Below are 19,712 nucleotides of genomic sequence, written 5' to 3' on the forward strand. Positions count from 1 at the left end.
AGAGGCAGATGGAGGCTGTAAATTACAGTGTGAGCGGGTGCTACTGGAGAAGGAGATCCTGGGAACACACGTGAACACATTTGTCCAGAAGAGGCAATGGGAGTCCCCTCTGCCAAATGTCGTAACCAGAAGGATCCCCCAGAAGTAAAGAGTGACAGCCCCACACTGCAGCCAGAGGGGTGAAGGGCTCTGCTCCTTCAGTAAAACTCCCAGGTGGCCCTGGGAGGACAACCTGGAGCAGAGGAACTCCCATCCGTCTTTACCAGTACGGACTGCTGTGTTGTGGGAAAACCTCCCTTGATCCKAAACCTCTGTGTAAACCAGAGGGGTTCATCCGTGAGCATGGGGACAGCCCAGGAGAGCCCCAGTGTGCCCTGTCCTGATTTTGTTGCTATAGGTTGCTACGGTTGTGACAAACTTCAGTGCCTCTGCTGAAGGCAAAAAAAAAAAAAAAAAAAGAGAGAGAGAGAGAGACTGAGAGAGAGGGAGAGACAGCACTTACTACCTTTAGCAGTGACAAGGAGAGGAGGAAACCAGCCATGGCTGCTGGTGACCAGCGGAAAGCCCTGGCCTACAGGGCGAAACAATACCAATGCAGTAAAAATAATGATCTAGTTTTCTCGGCATCAGCCTCTGCAGTCTTCCTTACTGCAACAGCCTGGGCTGCAATGCTTTGGGCATGATTTCCCAGCCAGACTGGGCTCTGCTTGAAGAGGAGGGCTGATCCTGATGCGGGTAGTGATTCAGAGCTGCTCAGCTTTGGAATAATTTAGAACATAAAAGGGTAACATTCATTTCTGTCAGTTAGAGTTCCCTGGGGATCTTCCTTCAGCAGAAGATCGTGTGTGCTGGAGACTTGCTTTTCTGTATTTCCTTCTTATCCTCTGCATGTCCTGCTTGCACTCAGGACATACTGAGTGTGCATTTTCCGTCACATAACACCAAGGCTAGTGCAGGAAATGCTGTTGTATTTCCTTATTATATTTTGCAAAGAATCCTCTGGCTTAAAGGAAATGCACCTGATCATTTCCATCAGCCTTGCGAGTCACAGAGACCCAATATGCAATCTAAAAGCTGAAACTCAAACAAAATCAGGTGCATAGCATGCTGGACTGCGTGCCAAGCAAGTTTTTTATTATCAGCCATTAAAAAGCTATTAAAACAGATAAGACATTCACTAAATTCACTAGAGCATAACCTACTTTTTAGCTGTTGATCTGGCTTTGTATTTCCATATCAGAGGTAGATAAATGGGCCAAAAGTGACCGGGAGTTTCCTGGCAGAAAAATAGTAGTTGGCTGATGTGCAGCAACTCCCACAGATTCTGTGCTAAATTGCCTCAGCAGGGATGGACGATCTTTTCTCCTGCCTCCACTTGTGGCTGCCTGAATACTGTGTTTTGAAAGCCCTGTTAGTGGATGTATGCTCCGCCGCGACATCTGTGGCAGCGGGAGCTCTGGATGGTGCTGGAAGTGCAGAGTGGATCGGAATAGAGAGGAAAAATCTAACGGAGAAGTAGAGATGCAATGTGGAGAGTGGTTGTGATTTTCAGGACTGCCTGAGGGGTTTGGATGACCAATGCTTACTTAATTGGGCATTATAATTCTTCCAAGCATCTTTGAAAATCTCTGCCAAGATTTACAAAGCATTAATTTGCATGGCCAACCTCGGGGAGAAGCCTATTCTACCTCAATGCACAGTACAAGCATCATTCTAATGAAGAAAACCTCTTCTTTRGTCAAAGTAATGAGTTTTGTGACTAAGACATCTCTGTTTCTGATCTGCTCTTAYGTCCTCAGTTATATTCTCTGGGGGTTAGGTTTAGCTCAGTTGGWTAGAGTGTGGTGCTAATAATGCCAAGGTCRTGGGTTCAATTCCCATATGGACCAGTCGTTCGAAGGTTGGACTAGATGATCTCCAGAGGTCCCTCCCAACCTTACCAATTCTATAACTCTGTACTTTGATACAAAGATTATCCCATATTCTATTSGTATCTGCTTGTCTTGCATTAAGCTGCACTCCTGTACACAGTCTAAAAGACCTCCAGTCTTATTTCCACCATTTACTGTACTCTCCAATGTGCCTGGGAGTTTAAATCTCCCAATTAATACAGCCCTGCCATTTTGCCTGCTTTTTTAACTTGATTTTACACTCCAATTCATTTTGGATGAGCAGCCTGCAAGATTCACAAAAGCAGTTTACTTCTTGAAATATTTCTCGTATCAGACAGTTACCACCCTTTCCCATTACAATGCTCTCGTATTTACATAACCACAGATAACTCGCTGCTACTCTTCCTTTTCCTCATTCTGCATATCCCCTCTGACCCGTTGCTGTCCCTGCAAACCAAGGCTTTCACAAGGGCAGGTGCTGAACCCTCAGTTCAACAGGCAGAGCCCAGGTTACTTGCTTCACACCTGGCATGAGGAGCCAACCCAGCCTTCCCCAGTGCCAGCCGAAGGCTGTTCACAGCATCAGAGCTCTGATAGCAAAACAGCTAGCAGAGCATTAACAACCGTGCAGGGGGAAAATGAGCYGGATATCACCCTTGCCAGGCTGAGATTCTGTTAGAGATACAGATATTCTACTTTCGCACCAGTGTTGGGTGAAGATTGAATTTTCACCGTGTCTTGCAGCGTGGCCACTATTTTCTGTTATGTCTTCTATTTCCTCCCTTACAGCGCTACCTTGTAAGTGACAAGCTCTTGGGTAAGAGCCCTCCTCTTCTTCCCTTCATTTGCCAAGCATGAGAAGCTAAAGGCTGAACCAGATCCTCAGGCAGTGTAATCTATGTTGTTCCCTTTTCTTCAGCAAAGCAACACCAATTTATCCTCCCTACAAATGCCGTGCCTGTGAGATGCAGCCCACAGGGTACCAGGAGCAGCCAAAGCCTGGCGGGCTGCGCTGCAGCGCAGCATGAGGCACTGCGCTGGAAAGCCGCGCTGGATGGYACATGACGGACGGGCGCTGCCTGCAGACAGTTTGCAGACAAAGCGATGGCTCCATGGAAACCGTGCAAGCACAAAAGCGCCCCCGTTACAGCCTAAAATGCAAGTGGTGTGACAGCCAGCAACGCGCACCCGAAGTCCTCACCTTGGCCTTGCTGAGCTCCCCAGAGCTGCAGCCCCTRCCACACTGCAGGGAATGGCAAAATGCCCGAAGGTTTCTGTGGGGTCAGGATATTGCCCCTTGCCTCTGATAAAGAAAACAAATCAGGAATCAGAGCAAGCAGATACCGACTGTGTGCAGGATTGCATTTGCTATCCTGGAGTTGACAACGTAATAATAGGGAAATGTGGAAACACAGAGAAAGATGAGAACATTTATTCTTTAGTAGGTGTCACAAAGGACTGAAAAACAGCTTACTAGAAGGGTAATAATRTAGGAGCATAAAGTAGGAGAAATAACTTGTGGTCTGGATGCTTGGGGGTATTTCAGACAAGTAACAGTATATGTTTGCATTCTTTATGCTCTTACCTGTGAGCTGACTATTGCTGCTGTTGGAGATGGGGTACTTGTCTAAAAGAAACTTCAGTCTGACAGGGTATGGCTGTTCTTGCCGGCTTCCCGTTTTCACACCCACTGTTAGCCAAATCTTGATCTAATTTGTTTTAAGACAACTGCTTTTTTTTTTTTTTTTTTTTTTTGGCTGTGGTTGTAGCAGAGGCTGCAGGAGGATTCAGGCTGTACCAGCTGGCAGCCAACATGCAAAGCATTATATACTGTGTCACCTTTCTTTAGGAACCAGTGCTGTAGCTGCCCTAGGTACAGAATCATTGAAGAGTGTCCGTTGCATTTCTTTGCAAGTGGATGATTGTGTGGTATTTACAGAACTTGTGGGTTTTTCCCCTAYATGACATTTTGATAATTCAATATTTGCTGCGTACTTGTTAAGTATGACGAAACCACGACTGGCAATTCTAATACTGCTTGTCTTGATATCATAAACCTGCAGTATGAAGCTGCCAGTTCTTTTTCCTCTTCAGTGGCTCCGAGTTTCAGTGACAGATGAATACAAAACAGATGGGACAGTGGCAGAACCTCATTACATGGACCCTATGGGCATCAAGCTGCCTGTGATATTGAATAGATTAGTGTCATACAATACTGGACTTTGTATTTTGCTGTTGAGGGATACACATCTTTAGAGTTCCAGCAGTCTTTCATCTTGTCCTCTCCACATGTCAGCATCCTCATTCTGATTTTGGTATTATACTGAAGAGACACCTAAAAAGCTGTGCTATATATTGTGTCTCTATCAGCTTCTTGTAATTAGCTTCAAAATAGCCAGAGAGAGTTATCCTCTTCACAAAAAGGCCTTTTGAATCACTACATTTAAAATCAGTCCAAAACCTCTAAAACTTTGACAGCAATGAGTATTGTCACACTAGATTTTTGTCATATGTGCTTTTTAGCTTGCTATTATCTTGCATATGATTCTTTAATAACATTATTTTGGAAGTATCTGCTTATATTTGGCTGTATTAGCACGTTTGACTTCTCCCTTCAGCCTGAGGGATCCTGCAAGCTCTCCTCTAAGTGCCCACAGCAAAGGAACACCACTGTAAAACAATTCATTTACTTTCTGGCAAAAGCGCTCTTTGCTTTTTCCACAGCAGACATGGGGTGTCTCCACCTCATGTGTAACGGCAGTTACATAAATAAGCCAGGTTAGTGCAGCCAGGAATATTCCTGAGCTCCTATGTAACYAGCCACAACACGTGCAGCCACCCATGGAAGTCTGTCCTGCCCCTCCACAGCACATGGCTCCTCCAGCGCTTCCTTGTAACTATCTAAACAGACAGGAAACAGAAAAAATGGGGAGGCACAGTGGCATTAGGAACATGCTTGCTAGGTGTTAGCTCCAGGGCTCATTTATTGATGTTACAGTTCTCCACATGGGATTTTTCCTTCTTGCATCCCTGCTGTTCRTCCTTCCCAGCTGCATGGCAGTGCAGCTGCTCACCGCCCTGGTGCGCAGGCACTCCTCTGCAGCACTCGCTTGCTGCTCACGTGGCGTTGGGACGCTGCTGAGGCTGGGAAGCACAGCCCGGCCTCCTCCTTAATTCCATTTTTTCCCCCATTCTCCCAGGGGATCTTGGTGACAGAGGAAGAGATTACGCAGCCTCTGCTGAGGGGACAGCAGAGCCTGTTCAACCAGCTCTCCCCTCTCTATAACGTCTGGCTCAGCAGAAGTTTTGGTAAGTAGACATAGGTGAATCCAGAAAGCTTTCGAGATTTTTTTTTTCCCCTTTGGAGACTTAAATGGTCTGCCAAACCTTTCTGGTGTCAGCTGAATAGTCCAAGGATCTGATAAACCAGCCTGTCTCAAGATATTTCTAGTCCATCCAGCTTTCAGGCATGATCCAAACATCATGAAAACAGCTTTCCTGCAGCATCTTGTCACTTCTAATTCCCATCATGGCTGAAACCAGACAGTGCTGAGATATGTGAAAAAAGTACTTTTAAAATTAACTGTTTGAACCTGGGTTGAGACATTATGGTAGTGGCCTGCGAATTGCTTTGATTCTGCAACCTGCACCAAATGTGCAGGTTTACCTCTCTCGCCCTGACTCCTGCAGCACTGCCAAGTTYGGCTCCTAAGTGCTACTTTCCAAGGAAGGCAAGGTGAGCATGCACCCACACAGTGCTCACGGGCTCCAGATAGCATGAAATTGGGAATCAAAATCCCAAAGCAAGACAGCAATTTAAGAAATAAGATGTTGTACATTATAAAACAAGCATAAAATAATCCCGTAGTTAGCTGGCTTCTCCAACTGCCAGATTATACAATGAGGTCAGGGCTTCAGGTTGATCCATCAGAGCCACAGACTGGGAAAGCAAGTTTCTCTATAGCATGTATAAGAAACAAAGCATTAGGAACAGATGAGTAATAAGTTTTSACAGGGTTTTCTTTTTGGTCTAATTTAACAAAAGAATTATAATTATCACCTTGAGGAACCAGAACACTGCATCACGCAGGTCAACATTGTGCTTAGGTGAAGAATATCCTTCCCTGTACATTTAAAGGCCAGAAACCACCAGAAATGACTGACCACTTCCACCTTGTGAGGAGAAGGCAGCTCCAGGCACCCCCTGGCACTAGCATGCTTTAGCTGTGGTGTGTGCACAGAGCCTCCAAGAGCAGGACACACAAGCACATGCTTTACTTTAAAATCTTCACTTAATTGGGCTCTCCACATATTTAAGAACATCGGTGGGTTTCACTACTTACTGGGCCATTTCCACAAAGAGTAATAGCTCAATCGTCATTTACATCCTTATGTCCTTTCTATACCTCAATAAATATAATTCACTCCCACTTTTAGGACTCTTTGCATAGCAAACACATACATACAGACAATCAGATGTATACACACATACACAAATTTTAGCACTCTGCTTTTCTTTCCAACAGCCTCTGGTCTTATGYCAGCCCTCTAGGAGAATGAAAAATTTTCCAACATGTGAATGAGAAGAAAGAAAAAAAATCCAGGAGTTTCTTGTAACTCTCACTTGGGCTCCAACAGGTATCCAATATCCATTTACTCTGAGGAAACATGTGAAACCTATTGTCTACCAGCATTTGCTCCTGAGAACTGGGGGCTTCACCAGAGGTAATTCTGTCATTGACTTTGTTCTTTCCCCGGTTGCCTCCTAATTTACTTTCTTCCTGCTCCATGGCCTGAATAGAAGGTATTGTGGTGGTGAGTATATTGCACATAAGTTGTAGCAGCTGAGGAGTTTTCATTCATTTTTCTGAGAGTGATAGCATGGATGTGTGTCTCTATCCTTCTGTCTCTTTCTAAACTCTTTCTAATTTTTAAACAAGCCTACAAGGTAATCTTTACATATGGCAAAGAAACAAACCTGTGTTCAATCTACTCTCCCCTCCCCCAAACATAGGAATAATATACATGTCTTCAGATAACACGATTATTACYACCCAATTCAATGAACATTGAACAGTTATTCCATTGCTTTTTTTTTTTTGTCTGCTGCTAGCAACACACTGATTTTGTTTTCTATAGATCATATCCATAGACACCCTTCAGAAAATTTCATGACCAAAACCAGTACTTGGGTCTATACCTGTATACAACGTAAGCATGTTTGCTTTTTTACCTCTTGCAATAGCATTGAGATAGGAAAAACTATTAACTTTAGAAAATGTTTAAAATCAGGTACTCTGACTTTCCATTGCAAACTGCTTCTCAGCTTCATTTTTTACGTGACTTGCTATGTAGTGCAAAAAAATTTTCAAAAAAAAAAAAAATGTAGTGCAAAAGGAGCCAGATAAAACTGGCCTCTGTCTTTTCATTAAGTGACCCAGCTTTGCTTTTGGAGCACCACTCAAACACGGATCTCCCGTGTCAACACTCTGCATGGACAGAGAAAATAAGAGAAAGGATGGACCAGTCATTCATCCTAACTGAATCAAGTTATTTTTGCAGCAGTGACAGGCCCATGAATGAAGATACAGACTAGCATGGTTGAACCTACATGTGCATAAAGACACAAAAAATGCCACRTTTTCTGAAGGATATGCTGGTTAAAAAAACACAGCGAAGACAAACTTTAGCTTATTAACTGTGAGAGAAAATTCCCACCTGCAATAAAATTGATTTTTTTTAAAAATAAGAATAACTAACATATATTATCAGCTGTAAGGGAGGAAATTCAGGGCTTTTAGTTTTTATTACCAAGAATATGGTCTTTTTTTTTATTAGGGTAAAGTTTAGACTAGATAGACATAGTCAGCGCCTCAACTAAGTTTTAAAATTGTATTAGGCTGACTAAACTGAGCCAACAGGTCAAGTATACATTTAATTTGTGCATGTGGAGAGGTCTTCTAAACTAAACCTTGCAAGAAGTTACCTACTTGAGGTACTTGCTAAGCGGTTCTGAGATTGAACACCTACACCTGCAGAATTTCAAAAAGCGTTCACTTTGACATAACCGCTGAAGTATGTCTTTCGTGAGGGATATAACYGCACCCCCCCACACACGCACAAACACAAATAACAATATGCACCTTCCAAGAAGGTTTTAGTAACAAGCTGCGGCAATATCAATGCTATAGTCAGCACGGTGCAGCCCACGTGCCAACACGGAGCACATCTTCTCTTGTGCGCACTATTTAGTCCTCTTGTTCCAACAGCAAAATCTTGCTTAAAGATGGACCTTGCAAGATGCCTGACTGCGGTCATTTAACATACGATAAGCAAGATCTGAAGTAGCAGATGTAGCCCCAAAATCCTGATCAAACCAATACTACACAAAACAAAAAACAAGCCAAGAAAGCAATGTGTGAGAAAGCCACACTTCTTAAAACCACATTTCAGTACCTAGCAGGAAAGGAAAAGGTAAGCAAATAAATGTTGGATATGGTGGAAAAACAAAATAAAAAGTTATATAAAGCACAAAGGCAAAAAGGTATCCAACCATGTCAGTCCTGTGTGTTACTCAAGAGACAGAGGAATTAGAATTTCTGTTACTCCCTTCACAGAACAAGGAGTCCRGAGAACTACATACTTTCATAGTAATCATGCTTTTTCAGTTTCAGCAACAAGCAAGCAAGCACGTAACTTGGGTACTACATACCACAATATGTGTCTCCTCCGGCATGAATTAATGGAGATTAAAAAAAAAAAAAAAAAAAAAAAAGTCAGCCTCATGGAACTAGTGGATCTGCTTCTTTCTAAACATTATCATTCCCAGTTTGTTTTTTGGTAGTCTGCTGAATTACCCACATTTCTCTGCTGATAGCATGCTATCTAGGGCAGGCAAGTATTAAACCCAGATGCAAGTTTTGGCTAACCTACCCAAAAGTATTTTCTCTTTCCTCACTTGATGAAAAYCTCTTGGATTTATTGTAAAAGTAGATGAGAGTCAGCACTTGTAGCTGACTTTTAGAGCACCTGGGCATGCCACAGGATCTCTCAGCTACCTGGCAAGGTGGCAGATTTTCAGAGGGGAATTTTTCCCTCCAAATAAAGTTATCAAGTAGGTTCCCCCATGTGATCATCAGCTGGGAGGTAATACATACCAAAGTGTGCTGAAYGCAAAAGCTGATCTGAGCTTTACATGTCTCTGGAGGGCAGCATGTAGCAGTTTTGCCCTCTACTGGCCAGAGCCACTTGTGGGGTCTCCCAGAGAGGCCTGGACACTAGCACAGGCAGAGGGGGGCTGTGCGGGCACTGCTTCGGGGCTGCTGCCCCAAGCATCCCTGAAACCCCCAGGCTGCTCCTCCGGCCATCAGTGAGGGGGTCCCAAAAGCTCCTGGCATTTCGTAGGCCATGGGGCGTTTAACCATAGGGCTGTGGAGGGAAGGTTGACAATCTGAGGCTGTGGRCAATCGGTGCAAGATCTCCTCACACAGAGCATGACCAGCAATTGCAAAAGAGATGACTGAATTTGAGTATCTCCTTGTGAGTGCCTAGCTGCGACATCATTAACAGATCCCAAATTGCAGAAAGAGTTAGTGGAAAGTGTTCATCACCAGAAACAGCTATACTAAAAGGCTACCAAAAGAATAGAATATAAATTCAAAAATTAATGCAGCCACAATCCCCTCCCCCTGCGATACTGATTTCTGCTCCCGCCCTGTAAAAGGCTGGAGAGAAATGGACCAAATTAAATAATCATAAGTAATATCACACCATACTGGAATGCTTTTACCAGACTCAGTCCTCACTTTATTCCAGGTCTTTTTTTTTTTTTTTTGCACAAATCATTGAACACTGTAATTATACATTTCAAAATCACATTGCATTACTGGCAGCCATCTACCACTACTGAGTAGATAGAGGCAGGGTGGTGGGACACAGATCGTGCACAGCAACTCCACTTCATAAACGCAGCACTTTTGCCTACATGGCTGTCATTTGCTTTCAAGTATTGAGGTTGTTTTGTCCCTTTCCCCTTTCTCCCACTTCTTTTCACTGACATGTTTGTTTTGTTCTACTCTCAAAATGCCATAAGGCAGTAAAAGTGTAGCTGTGATAAACATGTGTATATCTAGCTTAAAGCTGRTTACCATGGCAACAACAAGCAACGCTCTCCAGTATTATTCTGCCTTCATTTTCTCTTGTTTTTGCAGTGGTTTGCATGACTTGGATAATACATTTGCATACCAAGTATGCCATCAACACTGATTCCAGCAAATAGACATAGCACGAATAGAAAAGTTGGCTCAGCTCTGCTTGTAAACTGGCAGAAACCTGTGGGTTGCCAAGGACTCCAAAGAAGTGCCCGGCCCCTTGGCAGCAGTTCACGCTCTGGTTCAAAGGAGCCACGTACCACTGCAGCAGCACGCGTGCTTTGACGGGGAGTTCACGAATCCACAACTTTGCGATTCTGTTGCACTTACAGCTCCATTAGACAGTGACCCTTTGAGGATTAGGTTTCAATCAGAAGATCTGTATTATTAGTTTGATTGCACATCCAGCTAGTATCTGAGCATCAGTAATTTGCTTTGTACAGTGGGACGTGGTTACTTACCGCTACTTTCTGAGAAACTGAAGAACTACGTACATAGCACATGCTTATTTCCAGCACTTTCCATTAATGATGGGTAATGTGTAACAATTATGGGTGTATCAGTCAAGACAGTGTGTGTTTACACTTTAGATTTTCTTCAGCAATGAGGTCAACTTAAAATTTCCCACCATTACTTGCCCAGCTGCATATTCTGGTTTCTCCCAATAGAGAGAATTTTCCTCTTCATTCGGACTACTGTAGTGACTCACTTTACAGTGGACACCCAGACACTTGTATCAGCACAACCCACAGGGTTATGAACTGTGTGACAGGAACAGGCATTGAGTGGCCCCAGGTGGGAGACAGGACAAACTTTAAGCCAATTCTACTGCCAAGAAACAGACAGATAATCGGAACATAATAAAAAGCAGTTATCAATACAGTATTTTCCTTTGTAAAATTAATCAAGTATGTTTTCCCAGCCTTTTCACCAACACACTGACACAGCACCTTGTAGCATATTTAATAAAAAAACAAAACATGAGAGTCATGTACTTGCATGATAATGCAAGATAAATGGTTTTCAATGCTTGCAAGACCAAGCTTCTGAAGTGTTACAGAAAAAAAAATGCATTAGGAATATAATGATTTAGTACCACAGTAAGTGTATACTTGGTTCATACCCAGAATATGTTCCAGGTAAAAGAAAATGCCCATGTAAGAAAAAGCTGCATTCCTCCATTACAGAATCACAGCTGGTATKAATAAAGCCTATTTAGTATTAGGTAGAATATTCTAATGTTGGTACAGAATGACTTTTTTAATATCATCCACAGAAACTTAACCATATTACTTCCATACTCAGTCAGATTTCAAAGTCACCCGAGTATCTCTTATCTAATTTCTTTTTACAATGTTATGCAATAACATTCCCATGATTTAATTCTGTCTGAGATCATTAGACACTGTTGTACTATAAGTGAACACTTACAACATTGACCCAAGTTTTAGCAGGGCTTAGGCAGGCAAGTGCCTCTGACATCCATCAGAGGGTAATCTTTTTTCATTTGATTTACAGCCTCTCTAGAAAAAGATAACTGACTTACCTTTCAAGGACTAACTTAAAATCTGATTTAAACTAGGACACAGCACATTGAGGGAAAAAAAAAAAAAAAGAAAAAGAGAGAGAGAAAAGAATGCACAGAACACCAGCATTAGCTGTGTAAGATAACATTGCCTATTCTACCTATTTTAAAACAGACTCATTTGGACAGTAGAAAAAAAAAAAAGCAAGATTTAGGTAGAGATAGCAAGGACAGTCTTCAAGAATACAGCCCACAAACAGAGGATGCACATTTACGAAGTCTTCTTACTGCAAATACTCATGCCCTGAACAAGTACACTCTGRGGTCTCACAACTGGGGACTCAAGGAGTGTCCTGTAGGAATTATAATTCTTCAGTGCAAATTCACTATAGAATAGGCAGAATTTTCAGATCTCCCGCTTGCTCCAGATGACAATAATAGAAGCTTTAAAATTAACATTTGGTGAAAAATCAAAGGTAAAGACCCATTTCTATTCTACAAGGACAAATAGAAAGGAACAAGCCTAATGCAGACGCTGGGATACCTGCTCTGATGGAGAAGTGCTGGCTACTGAAAACAGCAGGTCTGATAAACTCGCATGGCTTCTTTTGCATGTGGGTGGTTTACTAGAACAATGTTACTCCTTCCAGCATGTGTACTGTGCTTGTGCAAGGCAGGCAATCCTGCAATGGGTGGATGCATATATGAAGACACAAGTGTGAAAATCCCTTAGAGCTGCAGGTCTGTGGCTCAGAGAATGACGAGGTCCTTCTTGCACTGCTGTTTTTCTGCAGGATCAAGGTTCCCCATCTGCTCATTAAAAATGACTTAGACGGACACTGGGAAAGGCCCTTGTATGCTCAAAGGATGAGCAGGAGCTACTTGCTGCGAAGGCATGCACTGCACTCTGCTTGCCTGCAGGGTGGATTAGTGCACACAGTAGCAAATCCCCTGCACCTGCAAGCATGATGGGTCAAGGCTGTTCCTGAAAGTCACTTTTGGTGCAGGAGGGCCTCTCTCAAAAAGACTGAAGTGGAACAAACATGCCATCCCTTCTGGAAAATAATAGCTTCATTCTGAGTTAAAGATGAGACTGTATTACAATATTTTATGGCTACAACAGCAATCTAAAACCCTCTCATCAGGACCTGTGGATCCAAATACTGGATTTTTTTTTACCATCTACCAATAATTATTTTGGTGGGATACAAGTTAACAGGGCTTTCTGACTTTGGCTGCTAGTTCTACTGTGAAGGCAAAACAGCAATTGTGAAAATCTGCAAAAACAGATTAAATTCAGGCCAAACACTGATAATTCTTAATTTCTGAGATCCTCTCCTGCAGGTAACAAGTATTTGCAACAGAGCTCTCTTCCAATGTCTGCCACACGGATTTTCAGTCACCTGTCACTTGTGCATTCCTGTACCTTCTCACCTGCTCTGATCCCTTCATCTTTCTACTCTAACTCTGCTGGGTAGCTGATCCTCTTCAACTCTGCCTATGCTGCTTGTTGCCATCCCACTGATGGGTATGTATGCGCATTCCCATCTTCCTCCTCCCCTTCCTCTGTCTCCCTTACTTCCGAGCTCCTGCTCTCCACAAAGCCCAGAACAACAGAGTCCTAATCTCAGCCAGTCAGTTGGAACCACTAAATTAGCCATAATATAGTCCTTGCTAAAAGACAGTACTCACAGGGCCAGTTTCTAAACTTGCAAATGTTACATTATTTGAGAAATCAAAGAAACATTACAGGTGGAGAGGAGGGGGGAAAAAGTTTCTATAGAGAACCTATGATCAGACTGGTGGATCAGAACACAGCAAATGATCTCTAGAGAGAGAAATCTTCCAAGTCATCACCACAGGATCTAAAATCAAGGATGACTCTTAAAAAAAAAAAAAAAAAGCGCACTCTTAAGTGAAGACTCAAATTATTAATATTCTGTTGGCTTTGAAGGCCTCAGTTATGTCAGAGGTGCAGACCTGCAGTCAAAGGTTACCAATTTCTATAATTGTAAGGTATCATACTGACTCCCCCTTAAAAAAAAAATAGTACTTTTTCTTGGGAAACAAAAAGTCTGTATCATTCTCTAAAAATACAATACAACCTTGGAAGTTTCTAGAAGTGGATGAATCTGGTGGAGGGGGGGAGAAAAAAAACATTAGAACAGAACACTTAGTTATAAGGGGAAAAAAAGAACAAACAAACAAACACCATAGATAGATGCTCCAGAATGAGCTAAAGGTGCACTCCATTGGTCCAAGGTCATAAACCTTAGAGCTGCAGCTCTCCTAGGATGGTAAAACTCAACAAACGGACTTCATAGTACACGTAAATAGAGACTGTTAATAGCAGATATTAACTGTCAAGTATATTTAAAGAAAAAGGTATGTAAACCATTCTGACCTACTTAAGAATCCAAGCCTCATTTGCAAAAGCATCCATAATTCACGTACATGGTCTCTGAAATGAATAGCAAAAATTCTATTAACATCTTCAGAAAGAATATGACTAGACACAATCCTTCCCTCTCTCTTCCCAAATTTTTTATCAAGTACATTGATTCCACCAGCTGCAACATGGATGGATTTTACTTTATGGGTAAATTGAAGCTGGTTTCTCCACTAGTTTGAGAGAAGAGAAAAAGAAAGCCCTTTTTTAACGGTAAGTACTTAACTTACATAAATATGGAAAGAAACAGAAGGATAATTTATCTTGCTGTGTGTTCAAGTCAAAAATTATTAATAAAGCAGCCAAACTTAACATTTAAGCTATTTTGCTTCATTCCCCACAAAATGTAAGTCTGAATCATTTATAATCTGAATCAGTTATACATGGATGAATTTTAGGCTTAAGTAAATTTCAGCAAAAAAGTCCAAAAGACATTTTACTTGCAACAAATGCATATACTTCATCCAGACTTAGTAATGTAATTTTATTTCCCCTTCATTCACAGAAATGAAGAAACCCCTCATCTTTCAGGTGGGATGAGTACAAAACATTTTATTGATCACTTTAGTTATTTTCATAGCTAGATATTTCAGCTCTATTATATCATCAAATATTTTACTTACCTAGTAAGCACTACGAGAGCACTGGAAGATTCAAAAAAACTACAATTGGACAAAATGCGTGACTACTGGTGAAGGCCACACGAGATACTGTCACATATATTAGTTCTAGCCTTCTGCTCTGCTTTTCCCCTAGAGTCCTCTGGGAGGAATTGTTCATATACAATTTCCAGGAACAATTAGTAAGCTCCTTTTTCCCCTGAAAAGAGAGGGTCTCTTATCTTCTACGCACACACACCTGTACTTCTGCTATCTAGTTTGATCACACCTGTACTTCTGCTATCTAGTTTGATCACTGACATACCTTCTCCACTATCTGTAGTAATCCTCTCCATTCACTTACATACTGCCTGAGGAGAGGGATATACTGCTGGTTGGCTGGTGGCTCAGATGCTAATCTGCATCTTGTGAGAGTAAAGGATGGAGATTTATGCCAGTGGTTCCTGAACCTACAGACCTGTACATATAAATAGTTCCTATTTCTGCTGCACTAGGAGACACCACAAGAACTAGCACATAAATGTTGCTGCATAAATGTTACTCTGCTCACTGTTCTCTTTCTCTGCACTGCATAACTCTCATCTTGGGTATTCTGGTTATAGTTACTGTGCTTTGGCATAATCTCTTTAGAAATATTTTTATTTTTCTCTTATTTGCCTCTTATCCCCCCTCCAAAACTAGCCTACGTACTACAGCCACAATGCTTTCAAGAATTCAGCAGAGATGCAGACTTTTCTTTGATAGCAGAAATACACCAATATCAAGCTTTGTTTTGTTACCTCATATTGTAAAAAAAAAAAAAAAAAAAAAAAAAAAAAAAAAACATACAAAAAAAACCCACTACCCTGCCCCAGTGGTTTGACAGTGAAGAATTTAAAGTAACATTAACCTACCTTACCAGCAAAATCTATAGGTACAAAAACTCATGACATTAACATAGTGTCTTTCAGGAGACTGGTGATATTTTAGGAATGTACTTCTAGCTTCAAAATAACTGGCTYACCCTTCTATTTATAACAATCTCACACTTCCATAAAACATGTAAACTCCTCTTTACTTTAATGGAGAGCGAACTACAAAGGCAAAGACTTTGCCATTTGCAAGTTTATCCTTTTATATCATTCCAAAGCTTCAGTTCAGGTCACAGTTATATTTCTATTTTATACATTTTTATATTATCAATCTATAATGAAGTTAAAGTGCATTAGATTACTGTCTTGTGAATTGCATAACTTTAAAATTTACCTATAAATGAGAATTCTCTTGAGCTAGAATTATCAGATGTACCAAAAGTTCTTACTTGTCCTCCTCAAAAATACAATTCTAAGACTTGTCACAAAGACACGTATAAAAAAGTGACTAAGTCCAGTTTTGTGTGCACCTTATGTAAGCAAATTTTCTTCCAGACTTCTCAATGACGCAGAGATTTTCATACAATCCTAGCCACTTTAAAAACAAAGATTATACAGTCATTCTACTGTATTTTTCTAGTCTGATGGACTAGAGAGCTAGAGATAGATTTAGCATTAATCAGTTTTATAGTGTCACAGAAATGTTAAACTGAAGAATTGAGATGCACAACTGAAAATTTTGAGCATTTTATTTTATAACCTAGTGTATAAAATGTCAACATACAAAAAAAAAAAAGAAAAAAGAAAAGAAAAGAAACTAAAGCAAGATTTCTTTTCATAATTCCCCCCCAAGAAAGCTTCACCTAAAGGCTCAGAAGCAGTAAACATACAGCCTATCAAAAAATGGGAATTCATACTTGCAGTCTGCAGAATTACGAAGCAAATGGACCAGTTTTTTATATCTTCTTGAAAATAGTTTAATTGCTGTAGCCAGTGTTGGTTTTTTTTCCCTCTCCTAAATCACTTTCAAGATTGCAGTCAGTCTTGGTTAGTTATCTTCAGAGAAGCGAATATGTTTACTTGCCTGTTGAGTCTTTGCAAGTCTCATTCTTTCTGCTTTGGCAATCAGCTGTGAACAGAAAAAAATATTAAAGAAAATATTAGAAGAAAGTTTACTATTAGGCGTTCATCTCACAACCATGACTTTGTCATTGACTTACCAAATTTCGTAAGAGAAAGTTAATCTTTGAACAGCTGAATAAATCTGTATATCCAACTAAAAAAATATTTTAGTACCTCAGAAACATTAAAAATAGTACTGTACCTCTAATCTCTGTACAGTGCAACTTCTTTTATTCCATCCCTTTTGCCTCCCAAAATGATTGAAAAGTAAAAGTTCAAAAATCCCCAGTCTCATAAACCAAATTCAGAAAACCCATTATTTTATCATATTCAGGCTCTTACTGACATAAGAAAAACAGGAAAAAAAAAAAAAAAAAAAAAAAAAAAAAAAAAAAAAAAAAAGGAGAGCAAGAAGGTTGTGTCATTTCCTAAAATCAATTAGTGAAAAAAACACTGAAATCCAGACAGGGGTCATCCTTCAAGCTGGGAAAACAAAGCAGTACGTATCACAACACTGCTGAGAACTGATCTCAAGAAATAACAGTGTAAGTTAGAAGAATATGGGTGCTAGGAATCCGTAACTCAAATCTCCATTCTATCAGTAACTTCCTTGTTTTCAGTTGCAGTTTTGAGATGTTGCCTAAATCACTAGGGGGCTGAGACAACATACTTTCAGACACATGTGCTGAACTGTGGTGTTACTGAAATCACTTGTCTCAGTTCCTCTGTGTGAAAATATTACAAGTGCTTGCAATACACTTCAACTGGAAAGCCTTTCACTTGTGGCACTATATTCCTCCTTCATCTTTCTGCTAAAACTGCTTTTCTCACTTGCTTTGCAGAAGATGACCAGCTAAAACATGTTCCATACACCACTACCCTGAGAAGTGATGATCCACATCAGTTCAGAGGACTGTTCTAACATATCTTTCCCCTTGGATGTGAGACTCTTCCCCATCACCACAGCTTCCTACCATAGGCTGAAAATCCAAAACTAAGTATTTAAAGCCAGACTTTACTACTCTAGAGATACTGGGCCACCTGGGATCTTCTAATATATATTTTCACCTTGAAGAAATGATCTCAGTAGGAGCTCCCTTGCATCCCACCCCTCTGCAGGTCAAATAGCTGTCTTGTTTCCTTGCAAAGGAAAAAAATGCAAAAAAATGCAAAAAAATGCAAAAAAGAAAAAAAAAAAAAAAAAAAAAAAAAAAAAAAGAAAAAAGCATTTGTGTCTTGCAAAGACAAAAGCATTAGAAAGAAAAACCTTTGTTTTCAAAACACCATTGTAATTTGGATAGTGCATCCCATGAGTCTATATTCAATTTTTCTAATTTATTCATTTCAGAGCATACACATGAATCACCAGCACTGCTAAAGAAAATACACATAGTTTCGTGGCAAATGAGAAAGTCAGCTGCTGCCAGTCTAAACGGATGAGAAAAGTTCTTGCTGAATATGACTAACCTGTTAGTTTTCAGCTTCTGGTTACTGTGTCTTCAGGCTGAGAACAAAACACTGAGCCTAATTTTAAAAACATCCTTGTTTTTAAAGCATCCATACTAGACAATTCACTGATTTAACCTTACTAGTGCAAGAAAGTCATAAAAATACCAAAAAAAAAAGGTGTAAGCTTTGTTACCCTGTGATGCTCCATCATAACTCCTTAACAGTAAGAGATTATAATTAACTGCTAGATGTCAAAGATGAAAAATGAACTAAAACTAAATGAAAAAATGAAAAAGAACAAGCAGCTAAAAGATCTTCTATCACGGATAAACAGTGAGAAAGACAATACTCTTGTGAACCTAGACACATCTATAATGCACCATCATAAATGCACATTAACTTATCTGATGTAGACTGCTAAAATACATTAGGTAGTATGGAGAGAAAGGGGAACTTGCTCAGTAGGTTCAGTGAAGATTTTGTTAAACTTGAAAAAAAAAATCAGATAAATCTAATTTACCACTTATCCATATGACTGTGCTTGTAGTTATGTTCTGTAGACACTGCATCTCCTCAACAGCATTAGAACTCAAGTTCTGGTAAATGACTTTTTCCCCTCAACCATTCTCCAGAAAGTAAAAATTATCTAAAAATGTAACCCAAATTCACTCTCTGGTATCTGAAGAATGGATTAAAGAGTCAAATTTTAAAAGGAAAAGGGAAGTGCAGTGGCTCATTCATCCAACATATCACATGGGGAAGCACAAATGCTGAAACAAAAGCACTATGTTGTGAACTACCCAATTCATCTCAGTGGGTGTTTCCACTTCAGAACCTCTGCTTCAGAATATGCAATATGCAAGCATTCCCATTTTTCAGCTCATCAACCCAGCATCAGCACCTACTTCTTAGCAGACCACTTGTCACCAAGAAGCTACATAACCCTTCTCTGGATATCAACKCCCATGGAATGGCAGGGAAAGGGTCTTTACAAGTGCTCTGGAGCATACCTCTCTTCCTCCTTTCTCCCTAATACAATCAGGAAAGAACAATGTGGGCTGCTCCCAGGCGTTCCCACCATCTCTCTTTCCCATTTTTTTCTGCTAGTTATTCCTCCCTTCACAAACATCCAATTCTCACTTCCTCCCCAAACACCTTTCACTATCATCACTCCCATCCTCTCAGAACTCCACCTTTCTCTCCATGTAAAGGGATGCACAGGGTGCAAAAGACTAGAGGACAAGCACCTGAGTTGAACACTTTCAAGCCCTCCARCCTGCTTTGTGAATAGACAACTTCAAGCAATCTACAGATTTTAAAAGAGCTTAAGGCTGCAGTCTGATGAATGCTTTAGGCCTGCATAAACTAGCACTGCCCTAAAAAGAAGCCATCCTGGCAAAAAGACTTTTAATCTACATCAATTCCTCAACTTGTTTGATCATGCAGTTGCACAAAGGAATGTAGAGGACATGGATTTGGAAAGGGATGTAGAGAGAACAGAGATGGCAAGAACTATCAGGTCTGGGGGAAATGCTGCACATGAGTGCATGCATACACACACACACACACTTAAAATGTTTGTCACACTACAGCCTGACACTGARTATCTTTTAACTTCACATAGCTCTCCTTTGGAGCGATGGATCATTCACCA

General features: G+C 40.7%; 1 protein-coding gene and 1 non-coding gene across 5 annotated transcripts in view; one reads left to right on the forward strand and one right to left on the reverse strand.

The window, feature by feature from the left end:
* The first annotated feature begins 1,818 nt into the window (after window positions 1-1,818).
* On the forward strand, window positions 1,819-1,889 carry TRNAI-AAU (transfer RNA isoleucine (anticodon AAU)). The gene has a single exon. It is a non-coding gene; the product is annotated as a tRNA-Ile (tRNA).
* A 14,329-nt stretch (window positions 1,890-16,218) lies between these two features.
* Window positions 16,219-19,712, reverse strand: part of LARP7 (La ribonucleoprotein 7, transcriptional regulator) — a 28,342-nt gene continuing 24,848 nt past the window's right edge. For all 4 annotated transcript variants that reach the window (XM_085309125.1, XM_085309118.1, XM_085309133.1 and 1 more), the window contains exon 13: window positions 16,219-16,616. In XM_085309125.1, the coding sequence (XP_085165251.1) occupies window positions 16,536-16,616 (81 nt within the window). In that variant the 3' untranslated portion in view covers window positions 16,219-16,535. The remainder of the gene's footprint in view (window positions 16,617-19,712) is intronic.

This window comes from Rhea americana, unplaced genomic scaffold (genome assembly GCF_003343005.1).
Source record: "Rhea americana isolate MKP2758 unplaced genomic scaffold, rheAme1 scaffold_106, whole genome shotgun sequence".
Classification (NCBI taxonomy): Eukaryota; Metazoa; Chordata; class Aves; order Rheiformes; family Rheidae; genus Rhea; species Rhea americana.